This window comes from Clavelina lepadiformis, chromosome 2, assembly GCF_947623445.1.
Source record: "Clavelina lepadiformis chromosome 2, kaClaLepa1.1, whole genome shotgun sequence".
Taxonomy (NCBI): Eukaryota; Metazoa; Chordata; class Ascidiacea; order Aplousobranchia; family Clavelinidae; genus Clavelina; species Clavelina lepadiformis.
The window spans coordinates 21835588-21856737 of NC_135241.1; the positions used below are offsets into that span (position 1 = coordinate 21835588).

Genomic DNA, 21150 nt, shown 5'->3' on the forward strand with positions numbered 1-21150 from the left:
CGCCTTTATGGAAGATTCGGGCGAACCCGAATACAGTATTACTTATAAATTTGCTGACTTTCGTAAAAAAATGATGATCTAGTTTCCCGACAATGCTAAACTAGGGTCAGCTTTACTGACAATGAAGGTCGTTTTCCTGACGATTTTGCTTTCTCGATCGTTTTTTAAACACTATTTTTCGAAAGAAAGCGATTTTTTTTATCGATTATGTCATTTTAGAAGCAAGACTTGACAAATTTTGGAGGAAATTTTATTGTTTGGTTCAAATACGAATAGATACGGGATTCGTTCGTGTCGACCTTCATGATATTCGGGTTTGCACGAACCCGAATAATCTTCCTCGCGGCACATCCCTAGTGGGCAGTACCGCGGTACTACAATCCCGAATTACTGAACCGCGGTACTTTTTTGTACCGATACCGTTGGAACTTTTTTAGAAAAGTACCGAAACTCTGTACCGAATTAGTTTTGTCAAAACGATTCTTACGGTTTCCGATAAATCATGAGTGCATTTCGACAACATTAAAATTTGGTTGTTGTCATACGAACCTTTGCGCAGTTAATGAATGGATTACAAAGGATTACTGTAGTTTGAATGGATTACTGTAGTTTTGAACCCAAAACGATTGGCCATTGTTTCGTCATAATCGGAAAGTTTCCTTTTAATAACTTAATACTGTAGTATGGTATTACGAGGCTTACTATACCAGGTTTGGCGAATAGAAGTCGGCCTATGAAGTAGTTATAATTTTAATTGTTCCATTTCTTGACTTATTTCGGTTTTTTGATTCTTGTCGTTTTTCTTGATCCATACGAAAATATTTATCTTGGTTGTTAGTTTTTACTAACTTTTGACATAGGCCTAAGTAGCCTACTGGTTTCTGCCACAAAAAGAGGCAAAACTTTTGCCTTTGTACCAGCAGCTCATGATAAACAACCTCAGTGCAAGCACTAGAACATTAGATGCTATAAATAAACAAGATTCGTTATATTTTGTTATACTTAGCCTACGTTTCACGTTGTGTCCTAATGATTGATTCCCAGTGAACTGAAATGCGACCATCGACTGAGACCAGTTTCCCGGGTCTGGTATACAAGTGTACAACCACAGGATACCTTTGTATACGAGACCACAGCTACTCAAAGTGTGACGTCATCTGGTTGTGCACTTGTGTATTAGATCCAGTTTTCCCACCCCTTCTGTATAAAGCAATTGTGTGAGGTGGTTGCAGTCTGACCGCGTCTAATATACCAGGCTACAACACTGCAGTGCAACTCACAATTGCTTTTTTACACGTATAGCTCAATTATGGTTCTTTTACGCATCGTCACCGAAACTACCGTACGTGTCGCCACTGCGGCTGGTTTACTACGAAGTTAATACAAAGCCGGTAAAATGGACAAACGTGATGATTATTTCATTGTAAGTTGATCATGCAGGTCATAGATAAAGATCAGCGGGTAAGTTAGGAGAATGGGTACATACAAGGAGTTGATTGACGCTATTTGGGGTTGAATTGAAGTTACATTTAGGTTACGAAGTTATAATATTCAAGTTAGGCTAGCAAGAATCCATAAAATATAGTTTGAACGCACGATATTTTTCCTGTGAAATAGAGTCAATCGAAAATTATTGCTCTAACGCGCCGACAGTGGTATTTGAACACAAGAGCGATATAGTGCCTCAAATACCACCATTTTTTAGAGTACTCCTCAGAGGAAAAGCTGTTTTTAAAACGGCAATGTGAACAAGCTTATTGCAATCGTTAAGAGCTCGAAAACATTCAGGCTATTTTGGCTTTTTTTTGCTTTCTCGATTATCCGGTACTCCTGGGACGATGATTTTCACTTTTGAGCAGTTAAGCAAAAATAACGGATATTTGCATCCAAGGACATTACAAAGGTATCGCCTCTGGGTATCCAACACGGAACACAAGCCAGGTTTGTTGTGAGGCCAGCAGTCGAACCACTTGGATACCGAACAGACAAGTATAAAATTCTCTGAGCCAATCAAAATTTCCATTAGATAACAGACAATGGTTGTTTGAAATAAACTTTGCAATTTTTATGCACATAAGCCAGATGAAAGGTACAATTTAGGTCAAATGTTATTCTGGTTTAGGCTACAGTAGAATACTAAAGTAACGAAATATCAAGATTTTTCTAAACCAATTGAAGACTAACAACGTACATTATGTTTTTATTGTACAAGTTTTCGTGTCTTGTATTTCGTTCAACCTTGCCGGAAACGGGTACCCGATTTGGGGAATATCCACATCAAGGGGCTCACGGGTTAGACTTAGGCCTATAGCAACCATAGCTGTTATTCTCGCCTGAGGCAATAACTCCTTCGCCACATCGGTAATTTTCCACTCCACTCGCAAATCTGGCAAACTTTTATACTGTACAGGCCACAAGTCCACTTGTGTTTAAGTTCGTGTAACCAGACTTTTTGCTGTAAGCTACCAGACGTCCACATTCAATCAATCATTTTATTTTTCATCATTGACGCGGTGGGGACGAAAAAAGAGTGCTAGTTGCTGATAACATGCGATAATGCACGTGAACAAATGACAGAGCCTCGATGGCTTAAAACATGCAGGAAAATAATGGTGGTGTCAAGGTGCTGATGGCAACCAGCAAGGTCACTAAACTCAATAACACAGAAAAAAACAAGCTAAACCTTCCATCTTTAAAGCCAGGTTATCCAGACTATAGCAGACCAGCAGGTGATATGTTCAAGCAAAATATTGTTGATTCTTTATAACTTCAATGCTGTACATCAGTGGATGGGAAAATAAAACCCATCGTAAAAGAAACCCCATCCCAGGCGGAAGCCCGGTTTCTTGTGGCCATATATGGTAATAATATTGGGCGTTAGTGTCTAGCCCTAGATTGTTCAGAACATTTGCACCGATGATAATCTTTGAATAAATCTGATGACGTTGCTGCTCGGTGCATGATTAAATTTTCTTTGGCATCTGTCGCTGATACATCGACGATGACGTACCAGCAAGACATGTCATCATGTTGTCGTTAGGTGCAGGTGTTGTTGACAGGGAAAACCTTTATGTGGAGCCGATGGATCGAACGATGTTGGTGGATCATTTTTCAACAGAGTAACCGGATCCGGAATTAGTACAACGACCACGATCTAATAAAATATATAAAAAAATCAGTAATTACCACAATAAATTTATTCGGAGTCTGTTTAAATTTCACTTTTTAGACAACGCGTTCATAGCGATCAGTCTCTAAATGCTAACTAAACAAAGTAATCATGCACATGCTGGATGCTTACTGCTTTATGGTTAAACTTCGACAACTACAGTTTAGTGCTATGGTAGATTGAAAGGCAGCTTATGCAGATACACCGTTGCTTTCAAATTGACGAGAATAACACAAGAAGCGAAATTAAATGGGGTTAAATTAAATCTGTAACTAGTTGCTACTAACTTGTACATACTTGATCATTTGTCACTAGATGGATTGCATCCCTGAGTGTGTTGCAACATCAGAAGATTGGAATGTTGTCTCCGATTCCACTGCAACCACGATCTGCTGCTACCTTCATGTTCAAGACAATAAGAGAGAATTCGGGTCCTCGCAGACTGGTCGGTTTCACTTGCTGTCCACTTCTTGTGCGAAGATTTGAAAACTTTTCTGAGAATTCAACTGAAGATCATTTAGTAGTAGTCGATACATAGTTTAGGATTAGGGGTGTACACTTTAAATGAACTTGAATGCTTTAGAACCAAATCGTAATCCATTCAAGTTCAGTTTTTCTTTTTCTGATTTATAAAATCGGTTTTCCATCATACTTAAACGCATGCATTGCAACGCTCAGCCGAAATATTTGTTGAATTTGATTTCACAACGCGATACCAGGCACTACACGTGTCGCCATGAATTTGACTGCGTTTTGCCATTTGTCGCCAAATTCTAACCACAAATAACTTTGCAGAGCTATTATAAAGCGTTTTATGGGCTTCAATTTTGAAATTCAACTTTAATTTTGTAAATTTCAAACGGTTTTATAATAAATTTAGAAACTTTGGATCCGAAACAAATTAACTTAGCGAATAATAGTAGAGTATTTTGGTCTGTACACCCCTAAAATAATAGTTAGTATGTAACTATCAAATAAGAATATTCAATAAACTAACTTTGATCTATTCAAATTAGCTATTATAAGATTCAGTTACGACATTTGATCGGCATTTATATATCAATTGAGAGAGACATTAAAGTCTCCAGAATTGGGATGATGCGACACTTGGCGGCGCCGATGTTGTAATGGACTTTGGCAAGACTATAATGATTTTTGCTCCAATTCACCGTTGAACTACCGTTTAAATAGTTGGACAATAGGAAACAAATAACGAAAAATCATCGATTGAAGGTCGTGAAAAAAATTCACTAGTTAGGTGGATGTACAGCGCAAAGATATCGAAAAGTAACTCCCTATCTTTAAACACAATGCCTGTAATTTAAATAAACATAAAAATATGTACAGGGTGGAGTTTAAGTTAAAATTTGATAACGCAATCAGCATTCGCAACCCGCTTCTCAAACCACCGTTATGCTTTTCGTTAAAGTAGGAACGTCCAGTTCCCTAAGAGATTGGTGAGTCGTCGTTGTCCGCATGAGTGACCAGCGAGAAGTTATGACGTGGCACAGAGAAATGTTATTCTTTGGGGTTGGCAAAAGGAGTAATTCTACTCTACCAAGCCGACTTGAACTTGAAAAGAGAGTATATGACGTGTTACGTCTTCCATGCGACAGGAATTAGTCATCATATCGGTTGAGGGGATTCCCAGGCGGCTTAGGAAGCTGGTGGCAAATGCCGATGGGCAGAATATCAGATTTTAAATCAAATTTCTTGCTATACACGTTTTCTTAAATTTATTTTTATCAAAATTGTAGTTTTGAAATAAATTACAAGTATTTTAAAGATAGGAAGTTACTTTTCAGTATTGTTGTAGAATTGGAAACGATACCGTACCGTACCATACCATACTATACCAATCATATAAAATATTTCTTCGCTTAAAATAGTAAACTACACAGTCTACTGTAAAAAGCATTGTGACTCGGCAACACTTCCAAATCAGCCTTATGGAGAAACACGTTGTTTGATGACTCGCATTTCTATATTCTCCTGCGTGTTTATCTTGCGATTGGTTCTCTCACGCGTTGGAGAACGATAAATTGGATTGGTCGGTTTTTCTCTCTTCTGTTTTCTCCTTATTGCGCCACGATTAACGTAAGAGCGGGGCCTCACTTCATGAAGAAATAAATCATAAAAACGCGTTCAAAGCGCCCACTAAATCATAGTTTTGATATGAACCTGTTGGTGGCAAAGGAGGAACCCAATCGCGAAGATCGTGTCTCGGATTGTTTAGCACTGAGAAGTATGCAATCACGACCACTTTCAAAGATTCAAGAATTATAACTGTTTCAATGAAAGCGCTCAGGAACGAAACCAACCTGAAATTTGATCAAGTGTTAGCAGGTGTGACGTAATCTTAACTGTTTATTATTTGGTAACAATTGCTCACCAATCTCTGCAGGTTTCAAGTCCATACGTCATGCCGTACAGTAAACAAATCACAGTCGACGTGATCATAACTGCAATGATATAAAACCAGGCGACGTAGATGGAAAAGTGGACAATGGCGAGAGGATCCAGCGTGTTGGGATCAATTTCCAGGATTGTAAACTCTTGCTGCGCTTCAGCAGCAGACAATGGCGGCCTGGATATAAACAATTTTATTTCACGAACAAACTGATTTCAACAAAAGCAACCAGCACTATACCTTGCCGATGGCTTGACTACTGATGACGTCAGTGCTTTTGTTGGCGATGGCGTAGTGGCTAAATTTTTTTCAACGCGCAGAGATTTTGACTTTTTTGTTTGTGACGACGTCATATTTTTCACAGTGGCCACATTTTTTTCAACGCGGGAAGATTTTGACTTTTTCATTTGTGACGACGTCATTCGTTTCACCGGCGATGACGTAATGGCAACATTTTTTTCAACGCGCGAAGATTTTGACTTTTTCTTTTGCGACGACGTCATAGCTTTTACAGGCGATGACGTAATGGTCGCATTTTTTTTAACGCGCGAAGACTTCGACTTTTTCTTTTGCGACGACGTCATACCTTTCACCGGCGATGACGTAATGGCCACATTTCTTTCAACGCGGGAAGACTTCGACTTTTTCTTTTGTGACGACGTCATACCTTTCACCGGTGGTGACAAAGCAGCCGCATTCCTTTCAACGCGCGAGGGAATGTACTTTGTCATTTTTGATGACGTCACACTTTTAGCTGGCGATGACGTAGTGGGCACAACTTGTTCAACGCGCGACGAAGTAGCTATTTTAGTCATCGACAAGTCTTTTAATTTTCGGGTATTTTTCTCTCGCCTTGTCTTTTCGTTTATAATTTCAAATTTTCCAGGGAAAGTTGACGGTTGTTTGATGACAAGTTTTGATATTTCTTTCGATGTTGACGGACGATCTTTGTCGTCTGGATTATGTTGACCAGCGTTTTTTCTTTCTTGGTCAACTTCCGCACTGTTTACTTGTGACATATTTCTGGTGTCTGTTTTCATCGTGGTGCCAGTTGTTTGGACGTCATGACTACGCACAAGAGACGTGGCTGCTTTATGCTGCCCTCTGGTGAGTTTTGTGGATTGTACGTTCTTGTCAGGGTTCGATTTTTTGTTTCCTTTTCGTCGTTGGGCATGACGAAACAATAGGCTAATAAGAAACGGCCCGGGAAAGCACATCAAAGCGCTCTCAATACCTTTATGACAGAAAACAACAACACTGTTAAGACTTGAACAACCTGATTAGTTGAAAGACATAAACATCTGGTCTTTCAGTGACGTTTGACTGAACTTACCGACGACAATGTGAGACCACTTGAAATAATAACGCCCGAATGTCAGCACATTTCCATCCACTGCATAACTGTGGCCATGAAACATCATAGATGTTAACATTACCTGGAATATGAAGAGAAAGCACGTTGCCACTCTTTCCACCCTCGTCATGACGTATTGCTGCCAAGGCCTCATGCCGTATAAGGAATACCAGACGTGTCTGAAAATGAGAAGATTACGAGATGATAATCTGGCACAGCGTGGTGAAATCAATAAGAAATATACCTGTCTTTAAAGTGGTTTTCACACTTTAAGAGGAACAATTTATTAGATATTTGCAGTTCCTCTAACGTGGTGGCCCGGAATGTATATTGCAGGACGTCGCTGAACCTGGTACCGCACAGAAAGAACCAACACTCGTTTGTTTCCAAATCTCGAACAATCATACGTTCCAGATACCTGACGTATAACTTGCAATAAATAACTAATTCATGCAAGAGTTTTAAGTCGGGCCAAGCTTTCACTACACACTATACAGGCACTTTCATTACACAAATTTACTTGCGCATAAAGTGCCAAAATCCTCCTGCAGAACACAACTTAAAAATGAACAGTCTAAGATTAGCATTAAAAGAAGAATTTGGTCCATTTAATAAACTTTACTTTAGGGCCTAGTTTGAGACTCATATAGCTTTCCGGGTTAACAATACAAGGACCGTTTTAAACTCTAATTCATACAACTGCAGTTAACTTGTCAATAATTCATACCACTCAGGACTGCTCCCTCCGTCATTGCGCCACACCCTGACTGCTTTGATGTCACCCAAGCTACGTGGTGTGGTAATGAGGAACGATTGCACGCTACCCATGGATAGGATGTTGTCGTTTTCTCGCTAAACAAACAATCAATCATTATGACGTCGGAACCAACTATCATACATAATGGCAAACGTCATCTTTTTACTTTTATGACGTGGGCATTGCTTCTTTGTCTTTTGCCCAGCAGTCTCATGCAGACTGCCGCGGTGGTACCGGCGTTTGGACGACTACCGGTATAAATTGTAACATAGTACCGGTATTGGTCGTTTGGTGAGTTGTCAGCAACTTCAATGAAGAGTCCCTTTCATAATTTTAATATTAAAATTTGATTAAATCATTTCATGAAGTTGACAATAGTTTGATAAATTTGTACTTTTTTCTCCGCATTTTTATCTTTATTTCTCGCCCATATAAGGAGAAGAGCGTAGATGACGTAAAGAGCAGATAAAACGATGATGATTACTGGATTTTGTTGGAATTGCTCCCAAAGATTCCAGGAGAGCTAAAAACAATTCAATAATTGACAATTAAAACTAAAATCGTCTATTATTTCATAAACATCTTTACTTGGTCATAATTGATCTTGTTGGGAAACACAAGAAGATGGGAAGCGTATATAATCTGAGGAATCGCCTCCTCTCCGCTCCTCTTAAACCTGTTTGGTGTGACCTGGTCTACGTCACATTCACAATTAAATATCCCAGCGTTTTGATGGACCTGATGATAATAACATTACTTTGCTCATAATGCTTGGAATGATCAAAAAAATAAAAGTTAAACTATGAATTGGTTTAAACTCTGCTTCAAAACTTTCACATGATACAAACATCGACATCAAATATAGGACCTTGCAAGAGCCTTCGCCCCAGTCGCGCATTCGATCTTCCCAGTGCAAGCAGTTCAGTATGAATGACGTGAATGTCACGTTGATCAAACTTCCAATGCGATAATAACCCGCACCGAGATCAACATACACTGTGGCGTTCAGTTCGACTTGTCTGTGCGGAAGCGACCTTTCAGAAATCGACCAGGTGTACAAAGACTCTGAGAAAAAAATCGACGGAAAATTGCAAAAATACAAGAAATTAATTAGAGAAATGCTGATCTCTACAAACATGAAAACCGTGACTCTTATTTTCTGTAAACAAACCCTTTTCGTGAAACTCTTTCTTTATTTTGAAAGAGCTTTGGTCAGTAGTTTCCAGGCTCATTGTACAATTTTCAATTTTCTGATCCATGTTTTCGACATGAATTGTAAGAAAGAGGTCGTTTCCATCTCGTTTGTAGAGCATCCAATCAAACAAAGCCCAACCTGCGGCTTTGCTGTGACAACCAGCCACGTCGCATTCACTCTCAATCCTCATTGTTATGTTTCCTTTACCAGGCTGTGCTGGCAAGGGGAAGCCAATTGTTTGATTTTTGGCCTCGTTGCGACTGATCGGGATCTCGTTTTGCCATCCCGTTGTCATGGAGACGGACGTGACTTGTTCAACTTTGTGGGTCCTCGTGTTAAAGTTGATGGACGAGTCGTAGGTGAAGACCTGGAAATCATGAAATCGTCTCATTTTCACGTTAAATCGTGTAAATTAAAGCAAATTAAATATATTATGCCTCGACATTGATGACTTCATTGTTCAGTGTCTGTATGTTTGGAAGTCGAAATGAAGAGTCATTGAGTGGATCTGAAAAAGGTTTTTCGTTATTCTACGTTTCGGTTGATTTAAGCCACTAAGTAACGTCAAAGAGTTAAAATCGTTGCAAAACGCGGCCTACTGAGGAAAATAAACGACAAATAATGAAGCCAAATTGGAAACATTGCGAAACATTGCCAAACATTGCGAAGCTTATTCCACAAAACTTATCCTACACCAGAAACATGCGCAATATAATTAGTTATGTATTGTTTGAAGATTAAATAAGACAAAACATTAAAAGATAAAATTAATTAAATGATAATAATCATTGTTATTGGGTTTTCAACGTCACGACAAAAGACAAATTTCAATCTTCTAGTTTCTTAATTTATTTTCGTTAAAAAAATTAACTTTTCTAGGCATCGTCTTACAGCTTAGCACTTGTCAGAAGCGAGTCTGGCCAATATTTGTATTAGCAACTGCGTTTAAAATTCTTTTTTTAAGCCGCAGAGTCGGCGTCTGAACGCAAAAGCATAAAGCGTTTGTAGAGTAATAAAATTGAACGCAGCCAACAATTTCCGAGAAGATCATGAAACAAAACTCGTCGGGTGTCGCACTTGAGCTCAAAGTGGACAGCGAGTTCGATATTTCTGCTCAATAAAACTTACTAATGACGTCATTGTTTAACTTGAGAAATCTTCCTTGAACAGATTTTGTTTCAAACGTCATCGTATCCTCTCCTGGTACCAATGACGTCATAAGCAGCTTGCCCAGCCGGGTCATTCGCGAAGTTTCTTTGATCTTTGCAACAATTGTCGTTGAAGGATTGAATTGTTACGTCAGTAGTATTATACAAGTTGTCACCTTAAAACGAATTTCGTCGGAAAATCCCATCAAATGTGACGTAACGACAACGCATGAAGCTGCAATTGACCTTATGACATCATCATCGCCCTCGCTAGAATGTTTATGAATGATGAGCTCTATTCGGTTCAAAGTTCTCACCAATTGGTACTGAAATTATAAAAGCAATTAAGTTAGCTGTGCTTAGTTTTTAAATTTATCACATTAACTTTAATATTTCTGCTCTTACCACGTGATGCTCATTTGCGACGCCAAAACTTTCCGTAAGGTGGCGTAGTACATCAGCTACTTGCTTGGCCGACGTCAGCGTATTTAGCGGATAATCCGCGGTTCGATCTAATATCTTAGTTATCTGTAAAACGAAAGAACAATGCAGGCACTTGAAGTGGTCCATTCATAAATAGATACTATGACGTCATAAACCTACCAGAAACGGTTTGAGAATCTTTGCTGAAGACAATGGCGGTATAACCTGCGCCGTCTTCTGCAGATTGTGGCTCGAAATCGCGTAAAATACGTCACTAGTCAGGTGTTTGTTGACGTCGGGAGTTTTCCTCAAATTCACGGTCAAGTTTTTCTCAGTGCATGACTGACGAAGGCCGCATATTGCGATCGAAATCGTGACGTCAGAAACGAAGTCCTCTGACGACAATGTGAGGTCATAGAGGTTCGGATCGCAACTACTTTGCAGAAGATTATCGTGGCCTGAAAATATTTCGATATTAGATTTTAATCTATTCATAACATCCCTTCTACAAACACCGCATGACGTGTTGTAAGTGCAAGGGTCGTGTTCGTTAAAAGTTTTGCCAACCTGATGTGGCCACAGACAGTTGTCTTCTTAAGAGTAAACATTAAAAAATTATTATTAAATAATCTTATTATTGAGTATTGCAGTTACTAACGCGAAAACAAATCGCCATTTTTGCTTCAGCACAAAAAAAGCGCAAATTAATAAACCAGGAAAATATTTCCTCATCGTAGTCTTATACATCAGGTGTGTTATTTGATTTAAAGCATTTTAAATCGTAAATTAGCGTTTTTTTATTAAAATCAAAGTTGTAAGCCGTTTGATATTTGATATTTAAATTTATAAACTATATTGAAAAAAAATTAAATAATAAGTCTTGTACAAAAATATCTCAAACAATATTTTCACTTCAAAAACTTTCTTGTTGTCGATTGTCAGGTTTTAGAGCCCGTGGAAAGTTAAGTAATAAACAAAAATATTCACATCCTAATTGACCTGAGTATTGGTTTAGTCTACCATGGGTTAATAACTCTGACGTAATTTTAATTTTAGCACTTTTGTACTTGCTACAACATGAGGTTTTACCTTTTTCCTTGACAGAGAACTTGAACTTCAAAGAGGCTTGGCCTTGTGCGTAGCCAGAACAGGTGACGTCAAATTTTGTGACAAAAGCGATTCCACTTTTTGGTGTAACTCTGCAACTACCGCCACTAGGTGGTGATAATGGGTTAAGGATTAGAGTTGCCGATGCCATGTCACCGTCAACATTGTATCCTGGATGTCAAGTTCAAAGTTTAATTTCATGATGGTCTACTTTTAATTTATTGATGACATAAAATTTATATAATGACGATTCACCTATTCCTGTGACGTTTGATGACGTGCTAATTATGTTGAGTATCGAATTATTAAGTTTACAGAATCGTCGGTTCTGGCACAAACTTAATTGTTGTCCGGATTTCAGTGACAATACCCAACTGTGACGTGTACAATCGTCACAATCTAATTGGAGAATCATTGGCTTGTGTGGAGAAAAAAATTTCCCGCAATTTGACCTGCACCTGACGATCAAAGAAAAACGTTAAATTTAAATGGAATTTGAATAAAAAGAGTTTCTAGGTTAAAGAATATAAATTTTAAGCTCATGGAAGTAGGAAGAAAAAAAATCTGCAAACTCGCCTTAAAGTAACATTCGGGATTGAAGTTGATTTCATAACAATCGTCTGGTCGGCGAACGTTTCGTCATAATGTGGACCCGATACGATTAGCCTGACGTAATAACGGTCGCTTTGCACCAGTTTGTCTATGGAAATTTCCATGACGTCATCGCCAGTAACATAAAGAGTTTGCCAACCAAAGCAGGAACCTTGGAAGTGAAAAATAAAAATTCAATTTTTGATCAAAAAAATCTAAAATGAGAAAATATTTTCAAACCTTTTCTTTGTATTTTTCCAATCTCTTTTGTCATTGGTAGATCTTCTTGTGTGACGGCACAAAACCAGTCAAGTTTGATATTTCCCTCGTGTTTGTTAAAGTCGATTGAAGACTCAAATTTTAAAATATTTGTGTTCATTCCTGTGTATAGAGATTAGGCATTTCAACATAATATTTCTTGTAACGGGAAACAGCAAAACTTTAACATAGAAATCTAATATTATCGACTCACCAGCCTCAACCACATCTCCTCCCTTGATTAGAAAATTTAATTTTCTCTTGGGAATTTCTACCAAGGTATAGTCATCGCCCTTTTCTATTACGTTTAATCTTTCGTCAGAAGTGACGTTGACGTTGACCTTTATGACGTACATCCCAGGTAACAAGTCATCGGCTTTTATAACAAGCTCTGGTGTACCTGAGCTTGGGTTAAGTTGAACTTCATCGCCTATTTTTGGGATGTCTATTTTAGACGTCACTCGATACGCTCGCCATTTGTAATCAACGGTGAATAGCTCTCTAGTGCATATGAAGTTAAGGTCCACGCTTAAGACCAACTCTTCAACCACTTTCAAAGGTTCGTCGAGTCCACCGCCAACTTTCCCGTCGCGAATTCTCACGCTCTCCAAGCATGACAACGGTAAAGCTTTCGGGACATATCCAACGAAACGAAACGATTGTTTTTCGTTTCTGATAAGCACGACCACCTCCCGAGCTTCGTCGAAATGACTTTCGTTTTTAATTAGCATGTAAGGTTCGGGATCAAACGGTAGATTTGGCAAACCCACATGTTTATATTTCGTCTTTGAAATCGTCAAAGTCAAATTCTTCGCTGCATTTTCGTCGATTGTTAAATTCATTTCGTACTTTCCCACGTCACCTCTGATGAATATAAATACCTCTCTACGGGTTTCGTATTCAAATCCCCGTGACGTAATATATACGTCGTGGATCTGTGGCAGCGCTTCAAAAGATGCGGATGACGTCAATTCAGAGATATTATTTGTAGCTGTTGCCACAGCTTCGTAAATATCTGCTTGAGGCAACGTTGCCTCTATCGCCATCGTGTGGCAATCATGTGTGCAGAATTTAGAACTTCTGAAGACCAACAGCCTGGTTCGATTCAATATGATGTCGATTGCAAGATTTACCGGAGCTCCTGAACTAACTGTCACGTTTATGACGAAAACATTAGGTCGAAGACCGACGTATTGTTTCGTCATAACTGTAAGATTTTTGATCTCTTCGTAGAATATGACTGGTTCGGAATACGTCACGGAAGAAACATGATTTTGCAATAATAATATGACGTCATGTTTTCCCGGTCCAACCAATCGTTGCATGGTTGAGTTCAGTTCGAACTTGACCGTTTCGTTCGACAAAATTTTCTTATTATCAAACGTTTGTGACGTCTGAAGCTCGGTTATGATGACGTCATCCACCATGAGAGCGTAGGAGATGGGAAAGTAATATCTGTGGTGGAAGATGAGTTCAGTTGAGGCTGGATATGTTTGGAAGTTGTTTTGTTGGAGGGATATTTGTAATTTTGAAACCGATAAAAAATCTTCTACGTAAAGAACCAGGTCTTGAGTTGCAAAAGGTGGTAAATTACCCCTTCCATCGATACGGCATTTCGCACGAACCGAGTAACTTCCCGGATACACGAACGACCGCTCAGCTGTGAGAGTTTTACTTGAAAAATCAGTTTCGTTCTTTTCATTGTACGAAATCTCACAGTCGAGCTTCAGACCCTCTGCTCCGGTCAAGGTGGCAACGAACTGGACTTTCTGTCCGGTTTGAACGTATGTGCTGGCGGTCATTAATCGGAAACCTTAAAGTAAATTTAAAACGTAAATCACTGTTCTACAATGTTAGTACAGCCGATACATCATTGTATTCTGCAAAGCAGTGTTACTTCTAAGAAACCTTCAACGTGAGCAGATTTTTGAATCAAACAGTAAAAACTTCTGAGCCCGAGCAGAAAACTTGTAGCTATAGTTACGTTAAGCTACAAACAGATTTTAGATTTGAATCAGATATGCGACTTTCTATCATAATGGGAGAACAATGAGATAAAAAATCACATAAACACTTGCAACTGCATGTGCCAAATGTTCGCGCCATTAGCAGCAAAGTAAAACAAAGAAAACAACGTATACGAGACGTATCATACATTAATCTTGTTAATGGCTGTCACTTTACAATATTTATGACACAACTTGTGCTATAGCACTTCAATTAACCTGCAAATGGATTATAGTTTTACTCTTTCAATCAACAAATTATAGACAGATACAAAAATTTATTTGTCTTTGCAAATTTCCCGCTTACGCAACTTAAAGCGACAGAAATGCTATTTGCAAAATGATAAGTAAATACCACATTATTGCTGGCAGCACAACGTGTGCAGAAATAGGCATCTTTGTAACAAACTTTTTAATTTGTTTTGGTCTAACTTCAGTCCCTTATCAGAGTAAAATGAAAGAATTGAAATGCTACATAACACGAAGCGATGGTAAAAAACAGTTAGCTTCGTTTCAGAGTAACAATGGAATTCAAGACTCAATACTGGGTAAATATACTATAAATACTGACTATAAATACTGGGTAAATAATGACTAAATACGACAATTGTCAGACAAAACGAAGAAACAACTTGGTGCTCTCTGTAAGGTCTCGCATGTTACCAAGACAAGAGGAAGCACAGCGCTACAATGCAATGAAATAAACAATTTGAGTAACAGTTACTACAAGTAAGTTAATGTTGTCATGCAAAAATTCTAGTAAAAACGATGTATAATTTTCAAACTCTTATTTATTGAGATGTTTAATTTGGTTATTCTGTTTGATTAATATAACTTCGCTAATTTTACTCTCGTAATCACTTTTGCACGTTTTAAGTATTTGAAAATAGTTAACGGTTAAGTTGCTGGATTGACAGCCATTGCAATGGTTAATACGGTGTTTCATGGTTGATTTAAGATAGTTTTTGTTTTAACTGTGTGTGTTCATCTACTCTGGTCGACAAATGGCGCGTAGATTTACCTAAGTTGGTAAGACTCGTTGTATGAATCGAAACGTGAATTGGTTCGTCGGGTTTAAGCTCAAAGCAGTGGGTACTCGGGGCTTGCTGCGTAAATGTGAGCGTGAGCGCCTCGATCGTAGCCTATATGTCATAGTGAAGGGCTTATACATGAAAAGGAATATGCACAGTAAATAAAAAGTTCACATCCTGAAACAGGTTTTAAACGAGCTCTTCTTGTTGTATTTGACATTTGTGTAAAAATTAATAAAATGCACGCTGAGTTCAAACTTCACTGCGCAAACGTGAGCGTATCCGCGAAGAGAGACCACCTCTTATACGCCTTACTTATACTGCTTGCACATTTCTACTTACCGATGCGGTTGTAAACGAAAGAAATATTTGCCTCGCTGCATTTCGTTGTGTATCTTTCCATAGTAATCGTGATATTGTTTTCAAACACAAAGTTGGGATAACCAGATGGTTTTTTAGTTTTGCAAATATCATTCACTGTTCCATCTGCTTTGGTTAACTTCAATTCTGCTTTTGTGCAACTGCATAAAAAAATATATCGATAATAAATGTATTAACTTTACATGGACTTTTAGCGGATCACCCAAAGCAAAATGGCTAAACATTTATTTATTTTAAGGATCTTAATAAAGTATTGATAAGATTGATATTGCCTAAACCAGTGCTTCTCAACCCCTGGGTCGAAAGTGGGTCGCTATTTGGTTGGTTTAGGGTCGCTGTCGCCAATTAAACTAGTCCACATTGCCGTTCGATAACTGAGTACCTTACTCTATTCATTGCATATTGACTGTTTGTTGACGTCATAGTGCATTCTTGTGCAAACACGAGTGAAGAAGCATAGTGATGATTATTTGCTGTGAGACTTTAGATTAGCTACGTTTGAGTCAAGGCTAAATATTTGTAAATACCCAATTTTTGGGTAAAAAAATTGTTCCACGTGACATCACGAATGCCTTTTTATGTGCAAACAATGTTACACTACTACACTACTACTACACTACACTACTGCTACACTACTTCACTACAAACACTACATAAACCTAAACACTACAAAAACTTGTTCCACATGACATCACGAATGCCTTTTTATGTGCAAACCATGGAACCATTTTTAGACGAGTAATCGCCCTTACCTGAACAAAACTTCATCAAACTGCAAATATGCAGCTTCTCTCTTTTGCAGTTGAATTTCCCACGACTTGGCACCAGCCGACATGACGTCATTAACACACTCCTTTGCGGTTGGAAACTCAATCTTTCCACTCGCATTTGTTAACAATACGCTGCATTCTGTAACATCAGATATCAATTGTAAAAGTGGTAGAATTAGTAGCGTTGATTTTCAGGAAAAAAGATAATCAACTATGTTGGAAAATAAACGAAGTTTCATCAGAAGATGGTTTCTACATTTGCTTGTTCTATTGTTGACGTTCCATTGGTGGCATTGTGATGCAGTCACTGACAAACTTAGTAGATTATTGCATCGAGTTCACAAAGTTGGAGAAAATTTAAGTCAGGAAAATCTAACAAGCTGGAAGTTACGTAATGTCCAAAATTGCCACTACCAGCAACAGATGCACGCAAACTCCATCGATAGCGCAGAAACCGCTCAAAACATTGAAAACTTAGTCGGTTTCTTAAAAGGTGGCAGAGCAGATTTCAATTACGTTATGAAGAGTTGGAAAGAATTTCATATAAATTTTATGTAACGTTATTCAGTTTTATAGTAATTTCTAGATTTATCAAATCTTTTGTGTTAAAGTTGACAGCAGTTTTAAAAAATTAAACCATATTTCTGTATTACTTTTCTTTTACTGTTTCCCTTCAGAATGCACGAGCATCTACGCAAGTGGTTCAACATCAAGTGGTATCTACCCGATATGGCTCAAGGAACGATTCCAGTTCACCTACGTCTACTGTGACATGAAGCTCGTTTCAACTAAGAAGGGCTGGACAACAATACAAAGAAGAATGAACGGGGAGGTCAACTTTAATAGGGGGTGGGATGATTACGTCAGAGGGTTCGGGAATTTTCGGGGTGAATATTGGCTCGGATTGGAAAATATCTATCGGTTGTCGAGGCAGACAGCGGAACCTACAGAAGGGGCACAGACGGTAATAACAGAACCAGTACTTGGGTTTGATCTTGAAGACTGGGATGGTGTCAAAGCATTTGCTGAATATTACATACTTTGGTTCAGTCCAAAAGAATTTAACTATGGTTTAACTATTGCCCGACCTTTTAATGCTTCCGATTGTTTCAAGTGGCCTCCAATTTATTTCGGCTATTTCAGCACTCCAGACGTTGACAACAATAAAGAGGACAGCCGCCATTGTGCCCGAGAATTCAAGTCAGGTTGGTGGTATAACCGCAAACGGTGCGAAGGTTCAAACCTAAACCAACCATATCCAAAGTACAAGCAGGATATGACTTATTACAACATGTTCTGGGAAGGCTGGTATTGTTTTAGTGGAACAGATACCGCTTTGCGTTTTGTGTCTATGAATTTTTATCATAACCACAACGAAAGCAATTAACACGACTTTAACTCATGCAAAATTACTAAAATATTCTTGCAGAAATTCCTTGCTTTTCACCGTCTATCGTATACTGTATGATGCGTATACGTATACTGAAATCTTCATAGTTTTTTTGTTCACATCTCATTTTCAGTAAAAACGTTTCAAGATTCAATTTCATGAAATTAATAAAAACTCTCGACAAACCTGTCTGACATTTTGAATCGCGTTCAACGCGGCAAATACAACTTACACTCAGCATAAGTCGCAACTTCATCTTAAGTTAAATAGGTGAGAACAAGTGTCAGAACCCACTCCAGCAGGTCGACCAAGAACCAGGTTGAATAATTACATCACTGACCAGGCCTGGTCACGATTCAGTGTAACTTTAGGCGATTTGGCAAAAGTGGAAGAATTTCGCGAACTGTTCAAAAATCTTCGACTTTCTTAAGTTGCTGCCTACACGACTTTCCTATTGTAGTGGAGTAGTGGACAACAGTAGTGGATTTGAACAAAAGAAAGACAAAGAGAGAGAGAGAGAAATAAACATCAAATATATTCAGTGGTAGCAACATGACGTCATTATTACCTTCCATGGCGGTTGGAAAATTAATGTTTCCACTCACATTTCTGAAGACTACGCTGCACTCTATAATATACCGTAGCCAATGCAAATAGTGGAGGCATAAGGTTTTTGAGAAAGCATTTTATCCATTATGCTCTGTTATAAACGAAGCTTCATCAGTTTTCGCGTCTAACATTTTACGACGACCGGGAGAACGACCAAGCTAAGAAGTCTTAACTTGCATGAGCACCAAATATTTGCAGCTGTGCTATAATCAGCCAATAGCTTGTCAACAAACGATAAATATGAGAATTCGCGCCCGCTCGTATCTATCGCCTGCACCTACAACATCATCATATGTGTTGTTGGTAAGAACTGCATTGATATGTCGCCCCCGCATTAGTTGATTTCCCTATAACGCGTACTTTTCAAACAAACTCCTGAAAATCACTTTTGTACCCGGATATTGTTTTCAAAGTTATAACTTCCGCTGCCTGTCAAACAAACTATTTTGTCATTCAACCGCCGAATACTTCATAACGCTGTCAATATAAAAAGTTAATACGTAGAAAATGTATTGGCATAAAATATCATAGAATCTGCGCTTGAAAACTTAAGTTAATTTGTTGTAAAACATGGTGTATACAGCAAGACGGCAAAGACTAAGTTTTTAGTAAACTTTCCATGGCCGCCTGACGTAGAAGAATGACAGTGCTATAACGCTGTCGAATCGGTAAAAGAAATCAACTCCAATTATGTCGTTGATATTTTGTGTCTGTTCTTATCATTATGATTGCAGATTCGATTCTCTTGCAGTTTGCTGCTGAACGTCCTGGGTATTTAGCTGTTCTTGGTATAAAGACATCAGGGTTGGGGCTCTTTAAGGCTCTTTAGGAAAGGGGAGGAGGCAGCTGCAACCCAAACATGACCCACCGTCGGCAGCTTACATGTGTATATTGTCTATGATTGTCTATTTTTATCACTACGATTGCAAGCAATATCATCGGGCTTTACAAGGCGGTAACAACTGCAACTGCCCACCATTATTGTGGCTTGTGAAACCTGCACCTGTAATATTAAACCGCTCCCTGCTCCTGGAAGCCAACTCCATGCAGCGATTTCACAGCGAACAGCTGCAGAACCATTACTAGTCAGGCATATTAAGTAAGGTACATAGCATAGGCCAGGGCTTCCCAAACTGGGGGTCGCGACCCCGCAAGGGGTCGCGTAACGAAATTCAGGGGTCGCACAGCGTAGGCTATACCAATTTTACACGAAATACAAAATACAATCAAAACAAAATATCGTTCCAGCCTAATCAACATTGAAACCGCCTTGAGACCAGCATTAACAGATATTGAGCCACGGCTGGACTTGCTTTGTAGCAGAAAGCAGTCGCACCAATCACACTGAATAAATGTGTGTGCTTTTTTGTTTCCAGTAGCCTACATATGTGTAAAGTAGTAAGTAGGCTTTGAGTTCTGGTTGCTTGAATTCAGTCTTTGCATCTCAATAATTGTCACTAATGACTAATGTATATTTCGCACTGCTAATCAATTTAAACGTGAAGGATCCCGGAAAACTTCAGAAATTTGAAAGGGGTCGGGAGCAAAAAAGTTTGGGAAGCCTTGGCATAGGCTATCTACGGTAATATATCTAGCTAGTTTTTGAAAATGATATCAGCTTTAAATGCATTTTTGTGAAGCGTTGGTTTAGTAAATACTTACAAATGCTTTGTTAATATGAAGTAATAATTGTCTATTGTGAATAGTGATAAACCTAATTAAAAACTGATACTAATGTCATAATTCCTTGATTGTTAGCAAACCATATCGTTCTCTGAGCTAACAATCGTTGATGTATGGTGTCAATTTCCGGCTTTATCTGTGTGCTGGAAATAATTGTTTCATATACCTTGCAATCGGTACCGTACCGTATCAGTATGTCATTAAACTTTTTAAAATCAGTTATATTTTGCACTTTAATGTTATGAACGCGTATATATTGTAACGTCAAGTTTTGCTGCGAAACATGCAAATGTGTGTGGCCCAAAGAAACTGACTTGGCAGGCCATAAGTGGCCGGCAAACCAGCAGTTGGACGATGATACTATGGTTAACCAAGTCGCATTTTCTTATTTCATAACACAAGCTGATATCTACAAAGCATACCTGCGCATCCAGCCATAAATGTAACAGCCAAGCCAACTTGTACAAACTTCATGAACCACATTTTCAATTCCTGATATTTCGTTTCTTGTTGAGCCTACCGGTATTTAAATATAACAATTTAACTCTAATCTCGAGTTATGTGACGTATACAACATAATAGCAATTAACTGACAAAATATTACCTGGTGATTGTATGATGTCACGTTAGAGTAACCAAATATTTCTTCAGCAAAATTGCCGCTAAATTTTCAATACAGCTATAATGTCTGTAAATTGAATATGCAAAATGGTTTACCTCAGAGATATTAAGGCCATATTTAGGATTTGACAAAAGGAGTGTATAATCGGTTGTGACGTCAAAATAGTACTTTTAGTACAACATAATTACGCAAAAAAGCAATTATTACCGAATACATTTGTGTGGGCCTGTAGGGACAAGTCTATAG

General features: G+C 38.4%; 2 protein-coding genes across 2 annotated transcripts; one reads left to right on the forward strand and one right to left on the reverse strand.

Annotated features, from left to right (window-relative positions):
* Positions 1-2513: 2513 nt before the first annotated feature.
* Positions 2514-20974, reverse strand: LOC143447185 (polycystin family receptor for egg jelly-like). Its single transcript, XM_076947152.1, has 27 exons — positions 20887-20974; positions 20705-20798; positions 16583-16739; positions 15792-15970; positions 12627-14225; positions 12395-12535; positions 12140-12326; positions 11819-12021; positions 11546-11734; positions 10637-10914; positions 10439-10561; positions 10210-10359; positions 10014-10146; positions 9323-9393; positions 8862-9252; positions 8559-8755; positions 8279-8428; positions 8085-8213; positions 7857-8012; positions 7661-7785; positions 7178-7351; positions 6913-7112; positions 5820-6813; positions 5562-5756; positions 5351-5490; positions 3467-5283; positions 2514-3154 (listed from the first exon to the last, which is right to left on the reverse strand). Exons 2-26 carry the CDS (start codon positions 20763-20765, stop codon positions 5117-5119), a joined length of 6489 nt encoding a protein of 2162 aa, XP_076803267.1. The 5' UTR covers positions 20766-20798; positions 20887-20974; the 3' UTR covers positions 2514-3154; positions 3467-5116.
* LOC143447189 (fibrinogen-like protein 1) lies at positions 16780-18067 on the forward strand. Its single transcript, XM_076947160.1, has 2 exons — positions 16780-17093; positions 17278-18067. The coding sequence occupies exons 1-2, from the start codon at positions 16814-16816 to the stop codon at positions 17985-17987; spliced, it is 990 nt and encodes a 329-aa protein (XP_076803275.1). The 5' UTR covers positions 16780-16813; the 3' UTR covers positions 17988-18067.
* Positions 20975-21150: the final 176 nt, after the last annotated feature.